Source organism: Phyllobates terribilis, unplaced genomic scaffold (genome assembly GCF_046119375.1).
Source record: "Phyllobates terribilis strain yellow unplaced genomic scaffold, ASM4611937v1 Scaffold_3__8_contigs__length_932513732, whole genome shotgun sequence".
Lineage (NCBI taxonomy): Eukaryota > Metazoa > Chordata > Amphibia > Anura > Dendrobatidae > Phyllobates > Phyllobates terribilis.
The window spans coordinates 316,037,339-316,054,443 of record NW_027362763.1 but is presented as its reverse complement, the minus strand read 5'-3'; the positions used below and the strand labels follow the sequence as shown (position 1 = coordinate 316,054,443).

Below are 17,105 nucleotides of genomic sequence, written 5' to 3'. Positions count from 1 at the left end.
TTGCTGGCACTGTAAAAAGTAGCACATTTTTCTACAAGAAAATACTCAGTGAAAAATCCACTTTGTTTTCCTCACATTATCATTCTGCATTGTAATATATTGCAGTATCACAATCCCCATTATCATGGCTGGATCTGAAATGCCATTGATAATATCTTAAAAGACTGAAAATATGTTACCACTTAAGAATTTTTTACATTTTTTACCCTAAAACAATGAGTAAAATAAAGAACTATTTAATATTCTGCAGTATTTTTCTGTTCACATGTAAACTTGTGCCATTGATATTAATAAGTGCTAATTGTACTATAACCAAGTCATTCTGCACTCATACAGTCATTACAGTAAGTAAAATTGCTTATAGAGCTATTGCCAAGTTTAGCAAACAGATAAAAGAAATGTCATTAAGAATACCATCTGCTTTGTCAGTAGGTGCTTATTGAATAATCAAGCTGAACTATCATTATCAGCCATTATTGTGGTAACCTATGGAAAACTATTGTAGGGACATTTACTGCTTGATATTTCAGGCAGAATAATATATATATATTTTATATTTCTAATTGCTATGGCCATTTGTGTTGAGTAGTGTGCAAACAATGTTACGAATCTGCAATTACTTATGCATATGTAATGCCGCATAGCCTATCATTACAGTATAATGTGTATACCTTGTGTTTAATTGTTTTAGTTGATATGCCTTTTCTGAGTTATCTGCCATGTTGATTCATTCTTTCCCTCTGATGTGGTTTCCCTGATGTAGCCTATAATTCCCAAGATACCTCTGGCTGTGCTGAGGGGGCCGAGTCTCATCCCACTGCACGCACCCAGCTGGCGATGCAGCTTCAGCCTGACTTCTCTGACACCTGCTTGCTATTGGTTTCTTCCTGACAGTTCTCATAAGCTGGTGTCAAGGAATACAGGACGAAGCAGCATCTTATAGGATTAAGGAGAGACTACACACACAATTAGCATAGACAGGCAGTTGGAATCAAGGGAGATTGAGTGCAGCTAATCATTGTATGGACTCACCAGCTGAAATGTTATCTTCACCTGCATAGGGAAAATACAGAGGAACATTTTGGGCAGAGGCATCCTTGGTGAAAAGGAAGGCTGTCTGAGATTTGCCATGAGGAAATTGATAAGTGATATTGTGCAGTTCCCAGGAATCAGAGACTTGGGGCTCACTCAGACATCAGTGATTTTTCTTGTACGCAAAAAAAAAAAATGGTCCGCGTTTTATTAGTGTTTTTCAGATTAAAAATAAAACAGGACTGATGGAGATTTTCCAACCATCTTATATCAAACAGTCTGTGAAAAACTGACAAAACTGACAGAACCCAGATGGCATCCGAGTGCTCTCCTTTTTTTTTTTTTAAATGGAACCATGGTCTTGCATTGGTGAGTTTGTTCCAACAGTCGGATCAGTATTGGACAAGTCTGTGCTTTTGCACGGACCGCTTGGTCCAAGGAAAATAATCGGACATGTGAACAGCCCTTAGACTATATTATGTACAAGTGCTATCCATGAAAAACGCAAATGGCTGCTTTTTTTTCCGCAATGATAATCTGTTGCGGAAATCTCCCCAGCATGTGAACAGCACATGCGGATTATCATTGGGGAACATGGCAGACCTTCTGCCAAGCGTTTTTTAAGCGTTTCTGCAGCGGAATTGCCCCTGCAAAAATGCTTAAAAAATTGCATCGTGGGCACACAGCCTTAGAGAATTATTTGGTGCACTTGGGAGCCGGGTTACGGGTAGTTTAGAGAGTTGGGCGGGTCTAGCTACCCACATACCTCACCTCTGGGTGTGGTTAATAGCCTATATAATGGAGGATGTTGTTTGCCACATGGTCTGTGTTTGGAGGGAGCGGACCTCCTGTGTGTTGTCTCCAGACTTGGCTGTGTGCTGGATGCTTACCAGCCTGTGTGACCACAGGTCCGGTTTACCAGAGACTTTGCTTAAAGGACTGTTTTCTTCTGCTTTTGCCTGGACTAAAGGCTGTTTGTTTGCATTTTGCTTTTGATGGTTTATGAAACGAATAAACCGTTATGGACATTTAAAGGAACATGCCTCCTGTTTGCTTCTCATCGCACCTGAGTGAGTACAATCCCTACAATACTTACAAATTTATTCCTACCAATAACTGGACTTTATCTATCCCAAAGGAGAACTTGGCTTGGCTGTAAAATGCTTACATTCTTCATTAAACAGCGATGATAACGGTTTTCTTTAGACCCCCGAGTTACCATTTTTATTGTCAAAGCATTATGCACAGTCTGACCGTGTCAGTGCTGATTGGACAGTGCCTGAATGTATAGGACACATCCCCGACTTAGTTCATGAATACGAGGTATTTAGTAAAACAGATGCGTCCGTACTGCTGAGTGGTTCTCTTAAAGTATACTTACATAAAGGAGCAAACCACTGATGCGTCAAGATCTTTTAGAAAGTAGCCAATAATACCTTATTGATATCTCAATGTGTTTGTATTTGCAAGATTACATAATTAGCCATATGTATACATGTCTAATTTTTATTATAGGTCTTGGCTTCAGTATAGCTGGCGGTGTTGGAAATCAGCACATCCCTGGTGACAACAGTATTTACGTCACAAAAATCATTGAGGGTGGTGCAGCACACAAAGATGGCAAGCTTCAGATTGGGGATAAACTCCTTGCAGTAAGTATGCATTGCTGAGGTGATCTTAAAATAGTAAAGAAGCCCTCATGCAGAAAAAAATACTACCTCACTACTATCTCAATATATTCTATGATATGCACCTTGCCCCTCTTCTCCATGTCAGCTCTTAAAAGCATAGGCAATCTATCACAAGAAGGAGGCAGACTAAAGCAGCATTTCATAGGAATACAATGAGCACCCTAGATACAGCCGTTACAAGTAGCGGCGACCGTTTGGAGAACTGTAGTAGTCTGCTGCTAATCATTGTGTGTACTTGCCTACAATATCACTGCCCTCCTAATTTTTTTAACTTCATGTCCATTTATGGGGAAAAGTTATATTTTCACCAGTCGTTGCAGAGTTGAACAAACAGAGGAACATGGAGGACAAAACTTTGTGGGGAGGGAAGCAGTCTGAGAGATAGCTGCCTATAGGGATTTTGTAGATGCAGATATAATCCTTTAGTTCACAGGGAGTTTTCTGTATGAGGGAGACTGATTTATGACTTTTACAGAAGAGAAATCTCTGCACTCTGGGCCAGAATAGATCATGTGACCAAGTGGTGCCCATAATTAAAGGGTTAAAAGGGAAGGGTGCAACTTAGGATCAAGTGATTAGTGCAGCCAAGTTAGCCTCTAGTTAGCTCTTATATGCAAAAGAATAAAAGAAAATTGCAGCACTTTAAAAAACAGCTAAAGTTTTGTTGAACTTTAAATGTTTTTTTAGACTTTTAATTGTGTGCTGATCGGTGAGAGTCAAGATTCTGAGACCCCCACTGATCTCTCAAAAGAAGTCTTAAAAGTGCTCTGGGGGTAAAACTGCTTTAAATGTTGCAAAATGTTTACTTTATTCGAAGCTGAGCAAATATTTAGCATCTTGGCGGTTTTACACTAGTCCTGGCGTCTCTGCCAATTTCTTTTAAAAATGGGCTGAGATTGGGTAGAGGAGGCTAGGCATGCCCATCAAATTATCATAATTTACACCACAAAAGTCAGTCGGTCTGTCATACTTTCCTGGTAGTGGCACATGGCAGCTGAAAGATGTGACATTCATTAAGAGGTACATGCCTCTTAATGAATTTGGTGCATTTAATTAAGTGCTCCATTCATTAAGATTACTGTACAAACTTCTAGTTTTAATAAATGTGGGCCTATAACTTTTGTATTTTGAATTATAGAAGAGAAAATTTAAAGCATAAGTAAACATTTGTTAATTTTTTTTTCTTGTTATAGACCCTTAAACTAAGTGCAGATGGGTGAGAGTCAAAGTTTTGAGACCACCCAATGATCGAACACCTCTTTGACTTTCTATTGATTCTGTACACCATTCTGTGCAGCGTTTAGAAGACAAGAGCCTCTGTGCTTTGCTCTGTGCATGTGCTCACACAGGAGCTGTGCAATCCTGCTTCCTGAACTGCACACTAAGTGGTCTTTTGAGCGATTATCATGAGAGAGCGCACAGTCAGTGCGCTTTATAAGAATACCCGGCGTACAGAGACCAGCTTCGCCTCTCCAGATGACATCACTTTCGGGGGGCACTGGTCTATGCACGCTGGATATTTGTCTTAAAATACACACTGACAGAGCACTCTCTTGCCAGCTTGTTACAACTTATGGGAGCTGGCGACAGGGCGCACTGTCAATGTGCACATCACACAGGGACTAGCCCAGCCTCTTTTCCCTGATGACGCTTTGAGTATCCCAGCATCTACTGGGATTCTCAAACAAAGCGCCATCAAAAAGGAAGTTGTTAAAAAGAAAAGCAGTCAGGTAATGTAGTGAGGGAAGGATAGGGAATTTTTAATTAAAGTACCGTATATTCCGGCGTATAAGACGACTTTTGAAGACTGAAAAATCTTCTGTCTAGTCTGGGGTCGTCTTATACGCCGGTAATGCTTTTAAACTTTCAGAAATTGACATGCGGGGATACTCTGGGGGGTGTTAATAAGCTGCCGTGGCCGTATCCCTGCCATGTCGGAGTTAATATAAGGTGGAGGGAGTTAAAATACGGCGGCGGTAGGTCCAGACAGTCAGCGCTTCTGTGCTGAAACGGACACATCGCTGCGTATTCCCAGCTCCGGACACAGCGCAGGGCTTCTGTGCTGACAGCTTTCACTTGTCACAGAAGCGCTGCGCTGTGTCCGGAGCAGGGAAGTTCGCATCGCTTCTGTAACAATATATGAAAAGCCGGCAATTCAGCAGCGGCATAAGCCGGCACCCGACAATTTAGAATAGAAAGAATAGAGCTTCACACATAGATTAGATAGATAGAAACATGTCAGTCACATATATATGAAGTACAGTGACAGTATTGCTTACTGTACTTGTCATTTAGTGTAAAGGATTTATTAAAACAAATATTAGTGTTTTCATGCACCGTCTCTTTAAAAAAGCCGGCCGGCAATTCAGCAGCGGTACCCGACAATTTATAACAGACAGAATAGAGCTTCACACATAGATAAGATAGATAGAAACATGTCAGTCACATATATATGAAGTACAGTGACAGTGTTGGTTACTGTACTTGTCATTTAGTATTAAAATAAAGGATTTATTATTAAAAAAATTGGCGTGGGGTTCCCCTTAATTTTAGGTTCTAGCGGAGGTTAAGCAGACGGCTGGGGCAGATGTTTGAAGCCTGGGAAGGGGGTAATACCCACGGAGCTTCCCAGGCTACTAATATCAGCCCCCAACTGAATACATAGCCTTTACTAGCTATTAAAATGGGGGACCCTCCAAAAAAAATGACGTGGGGTCCCCCCTAATTTAATAGCTAGCAAAGGCTAGGCAGACAGCTGGGTGCTGATATTAATAGCCCAGGAAGGGAGCCATGAATATTGGCCCCCTCCCAGGCTAGAAACACCAGCCGTCAGCCGCCCCAGAAATGGCGCATCCATAGGATGCGCCAATTCTGGCACTTAGCCTCGCTCTTCCACGCTGCCCTGGTGCGGTGGCAGGGGGTAATAGTGGTGGGGTTGATGTCAGCTTATAATGCCAGCTGACATCAAGCCCAGGTTAGTAATGGAGAGGCGTCTATAAGACACCCCCATTACTAACCCCATAGTCAAAGTTAAAAAAAACACAAACACCCAGAATAAAGTCCTTTAATTGAAATAAAGACACAATTCTTTATTGTTCTAAATTAAACTATACTTACCATCACGCCCATTCCAGCTGAAGCCAACGATCTCCTGCAATAAAAGAAAAATAATAAACCAACCTCATCCTTACCTTTCCATGGCTCCCAGGACCGGTCCAGCTCTGCTACATCGAGATGACAGGCTGGACCGCAGCAGAACGCTGCCATCCAGCCTCTCATCCCGCAGACACTGAGAAGCGCAGGCTTGCTTGCGCTCTGCAGTGTCTGGCTGTGACGGCATCCAGATGAGCCGACAATGAACTCGGCTCACCTCCTGGACGTCCGTCACTGACAGCGTGGGAAACTTCTACTGCGCATGCGGGGAGCAGGAGAATTTTCCCACGCTGTCAGTGACGTGCATGAGGTGAGCCGAGTTCATTGGACATGATCTCGGCTCATCTGGATGCCGTCACAGCCAGACACTGAGGAGCACAAGCATGCCTGCGCTTCTCAGTGTCTGCCGCATGGCAAGCTGAACGGCAGCGTTCTGCTGCGGTGCAGCATGTCATGTGAATGTAGCAGAGCTGGACCGGTCCTGGGAACCATGGAGAGGTAAGGATGAGGTTGCTTTATTATTTTACTTTTATTGCAGGAGATCGTTGGCTTCAGCTGGAATGGGCGTGATGGTAAGTATGGTTTAATTTAGAACATTAAAAAATTGTGTCTTTATTTCAATTAAAGGACTTTATTCTGGGTGTTGTGTTTTTTTTAATTACTTTACTAGAAATTCATGGTGGTCATGTCTAATATTGGCGTGACCCCATGAATTTCGGGCTTAGGGCCAGCTGATAATGCCAAGCTGGCCCTAACCCCTTTATTACCCAGTGAGCCACCGCACCAGGGCCCTGGATGAGTTGGGTACAGCGCCAGAAGATGGCGCTTCTATGAACGCGCCATTTTCCGGGGTGGCTGCGGACTGCAATTTGTAGCGGGGGGGGGGCCCAGAAAGCTTGGGTCTCCCTGCGCTGCAGATTCCAGCCCCCAGCTGCCTAGTTGTACCTGGCTGGACACAAAAATGGGGCGAAGCCCCACGTCTTTTTTTTTTAATTATTTCATGAAATAATTAAAAAAAAAAGGGCTTCCCTATATTGTTGTGTCCGGCCAGGTACAAATAGGCAGCTGGTGGTTGGGGGCAGCCCGTTCCTGCCTGCTGTACCTGGCTGGACACAAAAATATGGCGAAGCCCACGTCAACATTTTTGGGAAAAATTAATTACAAAATTAATAATAATTTAGGGACTGCATCTTTATTAACCCCTCAATTGTCATTTAGTGTTAAAATAAAGGATTTTTTAAAAAGAAAATTGGCGTGGGATCCACCATCATTATAGTCTCTAGCGGAGGTTAAGCAGACGGCTGGGGCAGATGTTTGAAGTCTGGGAAGGGGGTAATACCCACGGAGCTTCCCAGGCTACTAATATCAGCCCCCAGCTGAATACCTAGCCTTTACTAGCTATTAGAATGGGGGACCCCCCCAAAAAATGACGTGGGGTCCCCCCTATTTTAATATGTTTATGAGTGACAGTTTTCCTGCTATATACCTGCATGTCATAAGAATTTAAATTAAAAAAGGACCATGTTAAATTCAAATCTGTTTTTTTTAAATTTTTACCGGTGTTTGGTATGCGTTGGAAAAGGGGTAGTCTTATACGGTGAATATTTCCTAAACTCTATATTTTAACAGGAAAGTAGGGGGGTCGTCTTATACACCAGGTCGTCTTATACGCCGGAATATACGGTATATTAAATAGAAAATAGATCAGATTATGGCATTAAATAGTCATTTAGGATGAAAATGAATTTGTATTTCAGACCACCCCTTTAAGGTCAAAATTAACTCATTAAGAAGTTATAGATCCCAAAATTTTGACTGTTTGCTTTTTAAGTTATTACAGCATGGATTTTCTCTCCCTACGTTTCAGCACATATAAATAGTAGTTCATAAACTATTTCACAGCCTACTGAATAATTTACTGTGTTTTAATGAGGGCATTTGTCCTAAAACTGTGTTTGCCTTTAGCATAAAAATGTTAAACTAGATTTTAAGTGCAGATAATTGTATATATTTGGCATTTTGCACTTGATTTTAAATTGTTGTGCATGTATAAAATTAATGCAATGGAAGTTTGTGTTGAACAGAACATTTTTATCCCCCTTATTCCACAATTTATATTTGCTTTTAATCTCTTGTTGGTTGCCCACTGGTTAAGTGGGGGTGCCATATTTACTTGATATCTTAGAGAAGTGGTCAGCCTAATTTTGTAATGTACAGTAAAGACATGGCTGTAATGGTGCTGTAATACGGACTACATTGATACCTTTTAGTGAAGAAATCCGCTTCGTGGTTCTTCTGTAATCACCATTTCAAATTTTCTACTAATTAGGTCTTCTCCTCCCTATCGGTGATTCCCCGGCCCCTCTGCTGCCTCCAGTCTATGAATGCCAGGTCAGCTAAATAAATCTATTTAGCAGAAAACTTAAAATTGGGTTTAGTGCCCACGATGCAGAAATGAAGCAGAAATTTTTCTGAGCATTTCTGCATCTCCTTGGCAGAAAAACGCATGCGGTTTTGCATGCGAATTTGCCATTTGTTTTTTCCAATGCATTGTATAGGCAAATCCACATGAAGAAAAGCACAAGAATTGGTCATGTCCAGATTTTTTCTGCAACTAAAATCTGTGCAGAAAAAATCCTGACTATGTGCACAGAACTTGCAGAATGTCATAGGAAGTTATGGGATAAGGTATGCAATGTGTTTCTGGTGTGTTTCCGCGCTGCAAATCTGCACCAAAAACGCATCGTGGGCACACAGCCTTAAAGAAAACCACAAAGTGGATTTCTTCAGCAAACGTATCAATTTAATCTGTATTACAGCCATTGCTTTAGATTACAAAATTGTGCTGACAGTTCTATTTAATCCCCTTCCCAAAATACAGTTACGTCACATGCTGCCGAGCTCACATCTATCCCGTTAGATGATGGCTGAATGAGAATTATTCAGTCATCATCTGCCTCTGACAGCCGTGTGTGGAGCGGAGCTCTGCCCGTGACTTTTGACAGCAGCACTTAGTTTGCGGGCAGGGGGGTGTGTCATTTTATGCACCCATTGGTGTGCCTATAACTCAGGGTGCCGATTGTTTGCCATGATATATACACTGCTCAAAAAAATAAAGGGAACACTTAAACAACACAATGTAACTCTAAGTCAATAACACTTCTGTGAAATCTGCCTGTCCAGTTATGAAGCAACACTGATTGTGAATCAATTTCTCCTGCTGTTGTGCAAATGGAGCAGACAACTGGTAGAAATGATAGGCAATTAGCAAGATACCCCCTATAAAGGAGTGGTTCTGCAGGTGGTGACCACAGACCATTTCTCTGTTCTCATCCTTTTTGGCTGCTGTTTTGGTCACTTTTTCATTTTGACATTGCTCTCACCCCTAGAGGTACAGTTGCATGAGGCGGTGTCTACAGTACAACCCACAGAAGTTGTTCAGGTAGTGCAGTTCATCCAGGATGGCACATCAGTGCGAGCTGTGGCAAGAAGGGTAGCTGTGTCTGTCAGCACAGTGTCCAGAGCATGGAGCAGATGCCAGGAGATGTGGAGGGAGCCATAGGAGGGCAGCAACCCAGCAGCAGGACCTCTACCTCTGCCTTTGTGCAAGGAGGAACAGGAGTAGCACTGCCAGAGCCCTGCAAAATGACCTCCAGCAGGCCACAAATGTGCATGTGTCTGCACAAACTGTTAGAAACCGACTCCATGAGGGTGGTATGAGGGCCCGACATCCACAGATGGGGGTTGTGCTCACAGCCCAACACTGTGCAGGACGCTTGGCATTTGCCACAGAATACCAGGATTGGCAAGTCGCCACTGGCGCCCTGTGCTCTTCACAGATGAAAGCAGGTTCACACTGAGCACATGTGACAGACGTGACAGAGTCTGGAGACGCCGTGGAGAGTGATCTGCTGCCTGCAACATCCTTCAGCATGACCGGTTTGGCAGTGGGTCAGTAATGGTGTGGGGTGGCATTTCTTTGGAGGGCTGCACAGCCCTCCATGTGCTCGCCAGAGGTAGCCTGACTGCCATTAGGTACCGAGATGAGATCCTCAGACCCCTTGTGAGACCATATGCTGGTGCGGTTGGCCCTGGGTTCCTCCTAATGCAGGACAATGCCAGACCTCATGTGGCTGGAGTGTGTCAGCAGTTCCTGCAAGATGAAGGCATTGAAGCTATGGACTGACCCGCCTGTTCCCCAGACCTGAATCTGATTGAGCACATCTGGCACATCATGTCTCGCTCCATCCACCAACGTCACGTTGCACCACAGACTGTCCAGGAGTTGGCGGATGCTTTAGTCCAGGTCTGGGAGGAGATCCCACAGGAGACCATCCACAACCTCATCAGGAGCATGCCCAGGCGTTGTAGGGAGGTCATACAGGCACATGGAGGCCTCACACAATACTGAGCCTCATTTTGACTTGTTTTAAGGACATTACATCAAAGTTGGATCAGCCTGTAGTGTGTTTTTCCACTTTAATTTTGGGGGTGACTCCAAATCCAGGCCTCCATTGGTTAATAAATTTGATTTCCATTGATGATTTTTGTGTGATTTTGTTGTCAGCACATTCAACTTTGTACAGAACAAAGTATTCAATGAGAATATATCATTCATTCAGATCTAGGATGTGTTATTTCAGTGTTCCCTTTATTTTTTTGAGCAGTGTATATATTTCTGTGTATAGCTCATGCGATCGGATGATAGCAGGTTCAAGTCCTAACAAGTACAATAAAAGGTGAAAATAAAATGTTTTTAAAACTATGAAAAAAAAAAACCCATAAGTTAAAATCTCCTTCCTTTTCACAAGTGAAAATAAAAAAAATAGTAAAAAAAAAAAAAAAAAATACATCTAGTATCACTACGTCCATAAAAGTCTGATCTATCAAAATATAAAATAAATTAATACAATGGTGTAATGAGAAAAAAAATCAAACGACAGAATGACGCTTTTTCGCCCACCGCTAAAACCGCTAGAAAATGCAATAACTGCGATCAATACATAATATCTTGCCCAAAATGGTATCGATAAAAACATCAGCTCAGTGTGCATGTTTTGGTGTCTGCGTAATCGTTATGACTTGGAGAATCATATCGCCAGATCAGTTTTACAGTATAGTGAACCTGGTAAATAAAAATCCCAAAACAATTGTGGCATCTCACTGTTCGAAACACTTTGTCCCCATTTTCCAGTGCATCACATAAAATGAATGGTGTCATTCAAAAGTATAGTTCGTCTCCCAAAATAATAAGCCCTCATACGACTATGTGGGCAGAAAAATAAATGGCTCTTGGAAGAAGGGGAGGAAAAAAATGAAATTTGTGTCAGTGGGAAGGAGTTAAAGATGCCCCAGAGCACAGGAGGAATCAACTCTAAGAGCTTAAGACTGTTCAGACATACCACATTAGGTGGGCATGATTAAAAACAAAAAAAATTGTCCAGTGTGACTTTTGGTAAATCATGGCATGGGGCAGCAGTAGCTAAAAGTAAATCACAGTCATCAATATATTTCATAAAAGTGTTTGGAAGCTGAGCCGCAATACCGGAGAGGTCACCACACAGTGAATGGATCTGTGCTGATCTGGCTCCGTACACTGTTAACATCCGGCCACGGTGGGAGCTGCAAACAGCTGATCGGTGGAGGTGACTGATGTTTGCCTCATACAATCCAAAGAATAGGTGATCAATGTATACCGTAGTCCTTGGATAACCCCTTTAATTTACTGCATTGTAATCTTCCGTGCACCTGCTTTTCCTGGTAGAAGTTTGTATTCAGTGAATACGGGTTTCATTTAATGACAGCAGTATGGATCTTTCTATATGCACCTGATGGGGTGAATGTAGCACTTTTCAAAGTTCTTTCTCTGATTATGAATTTCTAGCAGTGAGAGCTGGGACATTGTTTTACAGTAAATGAAATGTATTAAAATGAGGAATCAGTCAATTTGTTTAACTATACGTTGGCACAAAGCAGTCAGCAAAATTGCTCTCGTCATTCACTGGCGTAACAATACACGTCCTCAAATAAAATGTACAGTAAGTATCAATGGTAAAATAAACGTGGTTGCAGAACTTTTGTTTATGAAACAAACTCTTTTAAAGTGCTTTTTTAATTTATTTTCCAGTTGTAAACTTTCATTATCTTTTTTGCACTTATGTTTTTTTATCCTCCTTTTCTTTAGAGTAGACTGAATCTGCTATGCAGGCTAAAGCCACAACCCCTGTGAATATTGTGGTGGTTGCCCAGCATCTATTCTCATGTATAATAAATGACTGAATAGAAAATTAAGATTTCATATGAGGTCAACTCAAGAACTTTTTGTTTTTTTTCTGGTTTTATTATCTTTTAGTAAAAAAAAAAAAGCAATTGAAGCACTAGTCTTTGACACACTTCAGAGTGGGGTGCCCAGTTTGGCTATTTCTCCATTTCCCAGGAACATAGTTCTGCACTTTCTTTGTGATATAATGGTCCTGAGATTTTCTGTCAATAGCAGTGTTGTCAGGGGGATTCACTTGTTTTCTTATACATAGCCTGATGTACCAGAAGGATCACTACAGGATACAGGAATACAGAAGTCTGTTCTGTATAGCACTGGTGCCCCTAAAGAGCAAGTTCAAGATTAGGTGAAGAAAAAGAAAGCAACTATGTCACTATAAGCATTTCTCCAGTCTGAATTTTTTTTTTATTATGTGTACTTTGATAGATTCATTCTATCGAATTATCCTTATTTATCCTTATTTTCTGTAAGGTAGATAGATAAACTAGTACAAGATGAATATAAGCAAAACCTCTCAATTCCTAATCTGTGGGGGTACCAGAGGTCAGACCTTCATCAATCATAATGGTCCTAGTTATATGCCATCACTTTATAAGATGGTAGTAACCTTCTAATTTTATTTCTTTTCCTGCAGGTAAACTCTGTGTGCTTGGAAGAAGTTTCTCATGAAGAAGCTGTTACTGCTTTAAAAAATACTTCAGATTTTGTGTATCTCAAAGTAGCAAAACCGACCACCATGTTTATGAATGACAGCTATGCTCCTCCTGATATCACAAATTGTAAGTGGTGAATATGTTAAGAAGAAATGTCCTCACTGACCCTTCTTGTTTAGCTTTATTGTCTTTTCTGAATAGTATCGAGTAGCTTGGTGGTGCTTGTTCATCTCACTTGCAAGAAGTTGGAGAATTATATTCAATTATTAATGGGTATACATTCAGTAACATTGGTGGGTAGATGGTCATTGTTGTTTAGTTATGTGTTATCTATAGGTAAAAAGGAGTTATATCTGCTCACAAAGTGCTGGAAAATGCCTTGATATAAGGTGTGGTGCACGGAGACTCCAGACTGGCTTCTGGGTGGAGAGTATAGCCGCAAACTGTGAAATCCAGCATCCGCAGGAAATGAGATAAGTATGGTAAAACATTATTTTATTGGCAATCACTAAAAACAAAAGAGTAAAAATAAAAAGACATACAGAATGGAAGATAGGATGCGAGTCTACACATTTCGAGCAACCGCTTAGAACTAAGAGTGGTTGCTCGAAACGCGTAGACCCGTGTCCGATCTTCCACTCTGTATGTCTTTTATTTATTTTTTTACTCCCTTGTTTATAATGGTCACCAATAGAATAAGACATACGGTATTTGCCTCATTTCCTGCGGCTGCTGGATTTCCTTATGTGTTATCTATTTATGCTATATATCCACTGAGGTCTCTGTTTTTGTATAGCCAGTCTTAATAAAGGGAGCGGTGGAGTAAGATGTGCTGAATTTAAGAGGCGTGCCAGGGACTAGTGTTCATTTCTGTCCTAATTTATGCCACTGGAGTGTCAATTCTGAATTTGTCTAGGCACGCTTCACGATGCAATGGCCTGCTCTCACACCGCCCACTTTTCCAAAAGTTGATTTAGCTGGGTTGAACTGGCATAAAAAATCTTGGTCACAAAATATTTCCTCAACTTCAAGTTGCAAATTTTTTTTCAATATTTCAAGCTGTTTTCTGCTAGAATTCTTGCAAAAATTGCTTATTAAGTCAAGCCCTATATGACCAAAGAATGACTAACAAGTTCATAAATGTGACGGCCAGGTAGACATGCCATACCTAAACCGCAAGTGTACAATGGACCTGTCATCCTATTCATGCCACCTGAACCACAGGCAGCATGAATCGGACACTGTCGGTGTGACTGCAGTCAGGTATGCTTTACTCTGAAGTGCTGCAGTGTTTCAGAGAAAACCTACCATACTTTGTAAAATTGCCAGCTTCTCTCCTCCCCCAATTACTTTACCTAAAAAGTCTCTCCCGAAGTAAAATAAATAAATATTACACACAGGGAGAGAACTGTCAAGTCAACTGGGACAGGTAGAAGTCCCCGACAAGCTAGTCTAAGAATATTTTCTCTTAAATGGGGTTGACTAATCTTAGAATAGGTCATTAAAGTCTGATAGGTAGGGTTCAGACACCGATCACCCCCACTAATCAGCTGTTTATGTCTGGCTGCCGCTGCTGAAGCTCAAAACGGCACCACTTTTCTCTATGTATTTTACATAATGCATCTAGTGTTATGATCTGCTACAAGCACTAAGGAAAGAAAGGAGATCTGTCCCTACAATAGAACTAAGCTAGATCCCTACGATGTAACTGGGAACCTGATCCTGCGATCAGACCCGCTAAAGTCCTCAGCTAGTCTGTACGAAGACCTATAGATGCAAGGGAGGGATCCCTACAAGAACTAGGGACTGGGATAATGTTGGGCACCTCCTAGCAGAAATTGTAGCAGTAAAAGACAAACACACAACATAGAACATAAAGGTCCGAAGACCAAGCTAAACAGACTGAGAAAGGAAACTAAGCACCAGGCTAACTTAAGAGTAGAAATTACAATGAAGTCCAGCAGGGCCAGGAGGGCGGAGCAGGATTAAATAGGCAAACAAGGTCATTTGACCAGCAAGATAGAAAAAACCTAACAGGAGAGTTCTAACATCTAGTAGTTCAGGGCTAGGTAAAATAGGAGGCAGGTCAGTGAAGGCCGCCCCGAAGCACGAGCATATCATTATCTCCAAACTGAAAGTAAAGATTACACAAGAATCACAGGGCGGATTTCATCAACTAAGGTATCCTATTAATCAGTGTAATGTCACCCACCTGACAGTGTTTGTAGTTTACTGAGCACAATCCTGCCGACAGGTGCGCTTTAAAAGTATAGAACACATGCTTTCGGCCGTGCAATATATTCTGCACAATTATACTGTCAAAATGCACTCTCAAGTCCTGCAAAACTGACAGATATTGTTTTTTTTTTTTTTTTGTTTTTTTTTTTATCAATCATGATTCTTTGTGTATAATTTCTTTATACTAATGTTTCGCACTTTTTATGCTTTGTGTGCAGCATATTCTCAGCAAACAGATAATCATATCAATTCTCCTGGATTTCTTGGACATCCATTACCACCGTCCCCTAGCCGATATTCCCCTGTCCCAAAAGGAATGCTTGGAGATGATGATGATTTAACAAGGTAAGTCCCATATGTCGCTGGCTAAGAGCCTCCATTTATATATATATATATATAGATAGATAGATAGATATAGATCTCAGACCAAAAGTTTGGACACACCTTCTCATTTAAAGATTTTTCTGTATTTTCATGACTATGAAAATTGTACATTCACACTGAAGGCATCAAAACTATGAATTAACACATGTGGAATTATATACTTAACAAAAAAGTGTGAAACAACTGAAAATATGTCTTATATTCTAGGTTCTTCAAAGGAGCCACCTTTTGCTTTGATGACTGCTTTGCACACTCCTGGCATTCTCTTGATGAGCTTGAAGAGGTGGTCACCGGAAATGGTCTTCCAAAAATCTTGAAGGAGTTCCCAGAGATGCTTAGCACTTGTTGGCCCTTTTGCCTTCACTCTGCGGTCCAGCTCACCCCAAACCATCTCGATTGGGTTCAGGTCTGGTGACTGTGGAGGCCAGGTCATCTGGCGTAGCACCCCATCACTCTCCTCCTTGGTCAAATAGCCCTTACACAGCCTGGAGGTGTGTTTGGGGTCATTGTCCTGTTGAAATATAAATGATGGTCCAACTAAACGCAAACCGGATGGAATAGCATGCCGCTGCAAGATGCTGTGGTAGCCATGCTGGTTCAGTATGCCTTCAATTTTGAATAAATCCCCAACAGTGTCACCAGCAAAGCACCATCACACCTGCTCCTCCATGCTTCACGGTGGAAACCAGGCATGTAGAGTCCATCTGTTCACCTTTTCTGCGTCGCACAAAGACACGGTGGTTGGAACCAAAGATCTCAAATTTGGACTCATCAGACCAAAGCACAGAATTCCACTGGTCTAATGTCCATTTCTTGTGTTCTTTAGCCCAAACAAGTCTCTTCTGCTTGTTGCCTGTCTTTAGCAGTGGTTTCCTAGCAGCTATTTTACCATGAAGGCCTGCTGCACAAAGTCTCCTCTTAACAGTTGTTGAAGAGATGTGTCTGCTGCTAGAACTCTGTGTGGCATTGACCTGGTCTCTAATCTGAGCTGCTGTTAACCTGCGATTTCTGAGGCTGGTGACTTGGATAAACTTATCCTCAGAAGCAAAGGTGACTCTTGGTCTTCCTTTCCTGGGGCGGTCCTCATGTGAGCCAGTTTCTTTGTAGCGCTTGATGGTTTTTGCAACTGCACTTGGGGACACTTTCAAAGTTTGCCCAATTTTTCGGACTGACTGACCTTCATTTCTTTAAAGTAATGATGGCCACTCATTTTTCTTTACTTGGCTGCTTTTTATTCGTACTCCCATGACAGCACCACGAGAGAGAGGATCCGCCCATCAAGGACAGGAAACCTACAGGTTAAAAAGGGCGGCACCTCTCTCCCGCCTCAGTTTAGGTTTCCTGTCCTTGATGGGAGACCTCTCAGGCTTACCTCCAGGATGAAGATGGTCTCTTGCCCCAGACTGAATCGATAGGGTGTCTGGAGCGGTGAAGTTTCGTGCCCTAGTCGGTCCTGGACCTCTGGAAACGCCATGGCAGGGCTCATTGGGGCACCTCCGTGTGCGTTGTGGCCGGCGTTACATCCCCTCTCGTGGAGGTAGATGGTCTGCCATGTGTGTAGCCGCATGCGGGCATCCCCCCCCCCCCCGCTAGACTACGCAAGAGATCTGGGCCGCGCCGGCGGGGAACGTGAGAGGCTCGGCCCTGTGACGTGTTTCCGGTGCATCGGAGGCT

The 17,105-nt window shown here is 42.1% G+C and overlaps 1 protein-coding gene across 22 annotated transcripts in view; it reads left to right on the top strand.

The window, feature by feature from the left end:
• DLG1 (discs large MAGUK scaffold protein 1) overlaps positions 1-17,105 on the top strand; it is a 279,892-nt gene that overhangs the window by 187,728 nt on the left and 75,059 nt on the right. For all 22 annotated transcript variants that reach the window (XM_073675022.1, XM_073675021.1, XM_073675018.1 and 19 more), the window contains 3 exons: positions 2,548-2,684; positions 12,791-12,935; positions 15,266-15,392. In XM_073675022.1, coding sequence (XP_073531123.1) covers positions 2,548-2,684; positions 12,791-12,935; positions 15,266-15,392 — 409 coding nt within the window. The remainder of the gene's footprint in view (positions 1-2,547; positions 2,685-12,790; positions 12,936-15,265; positions 15,393-17,105) is intronic.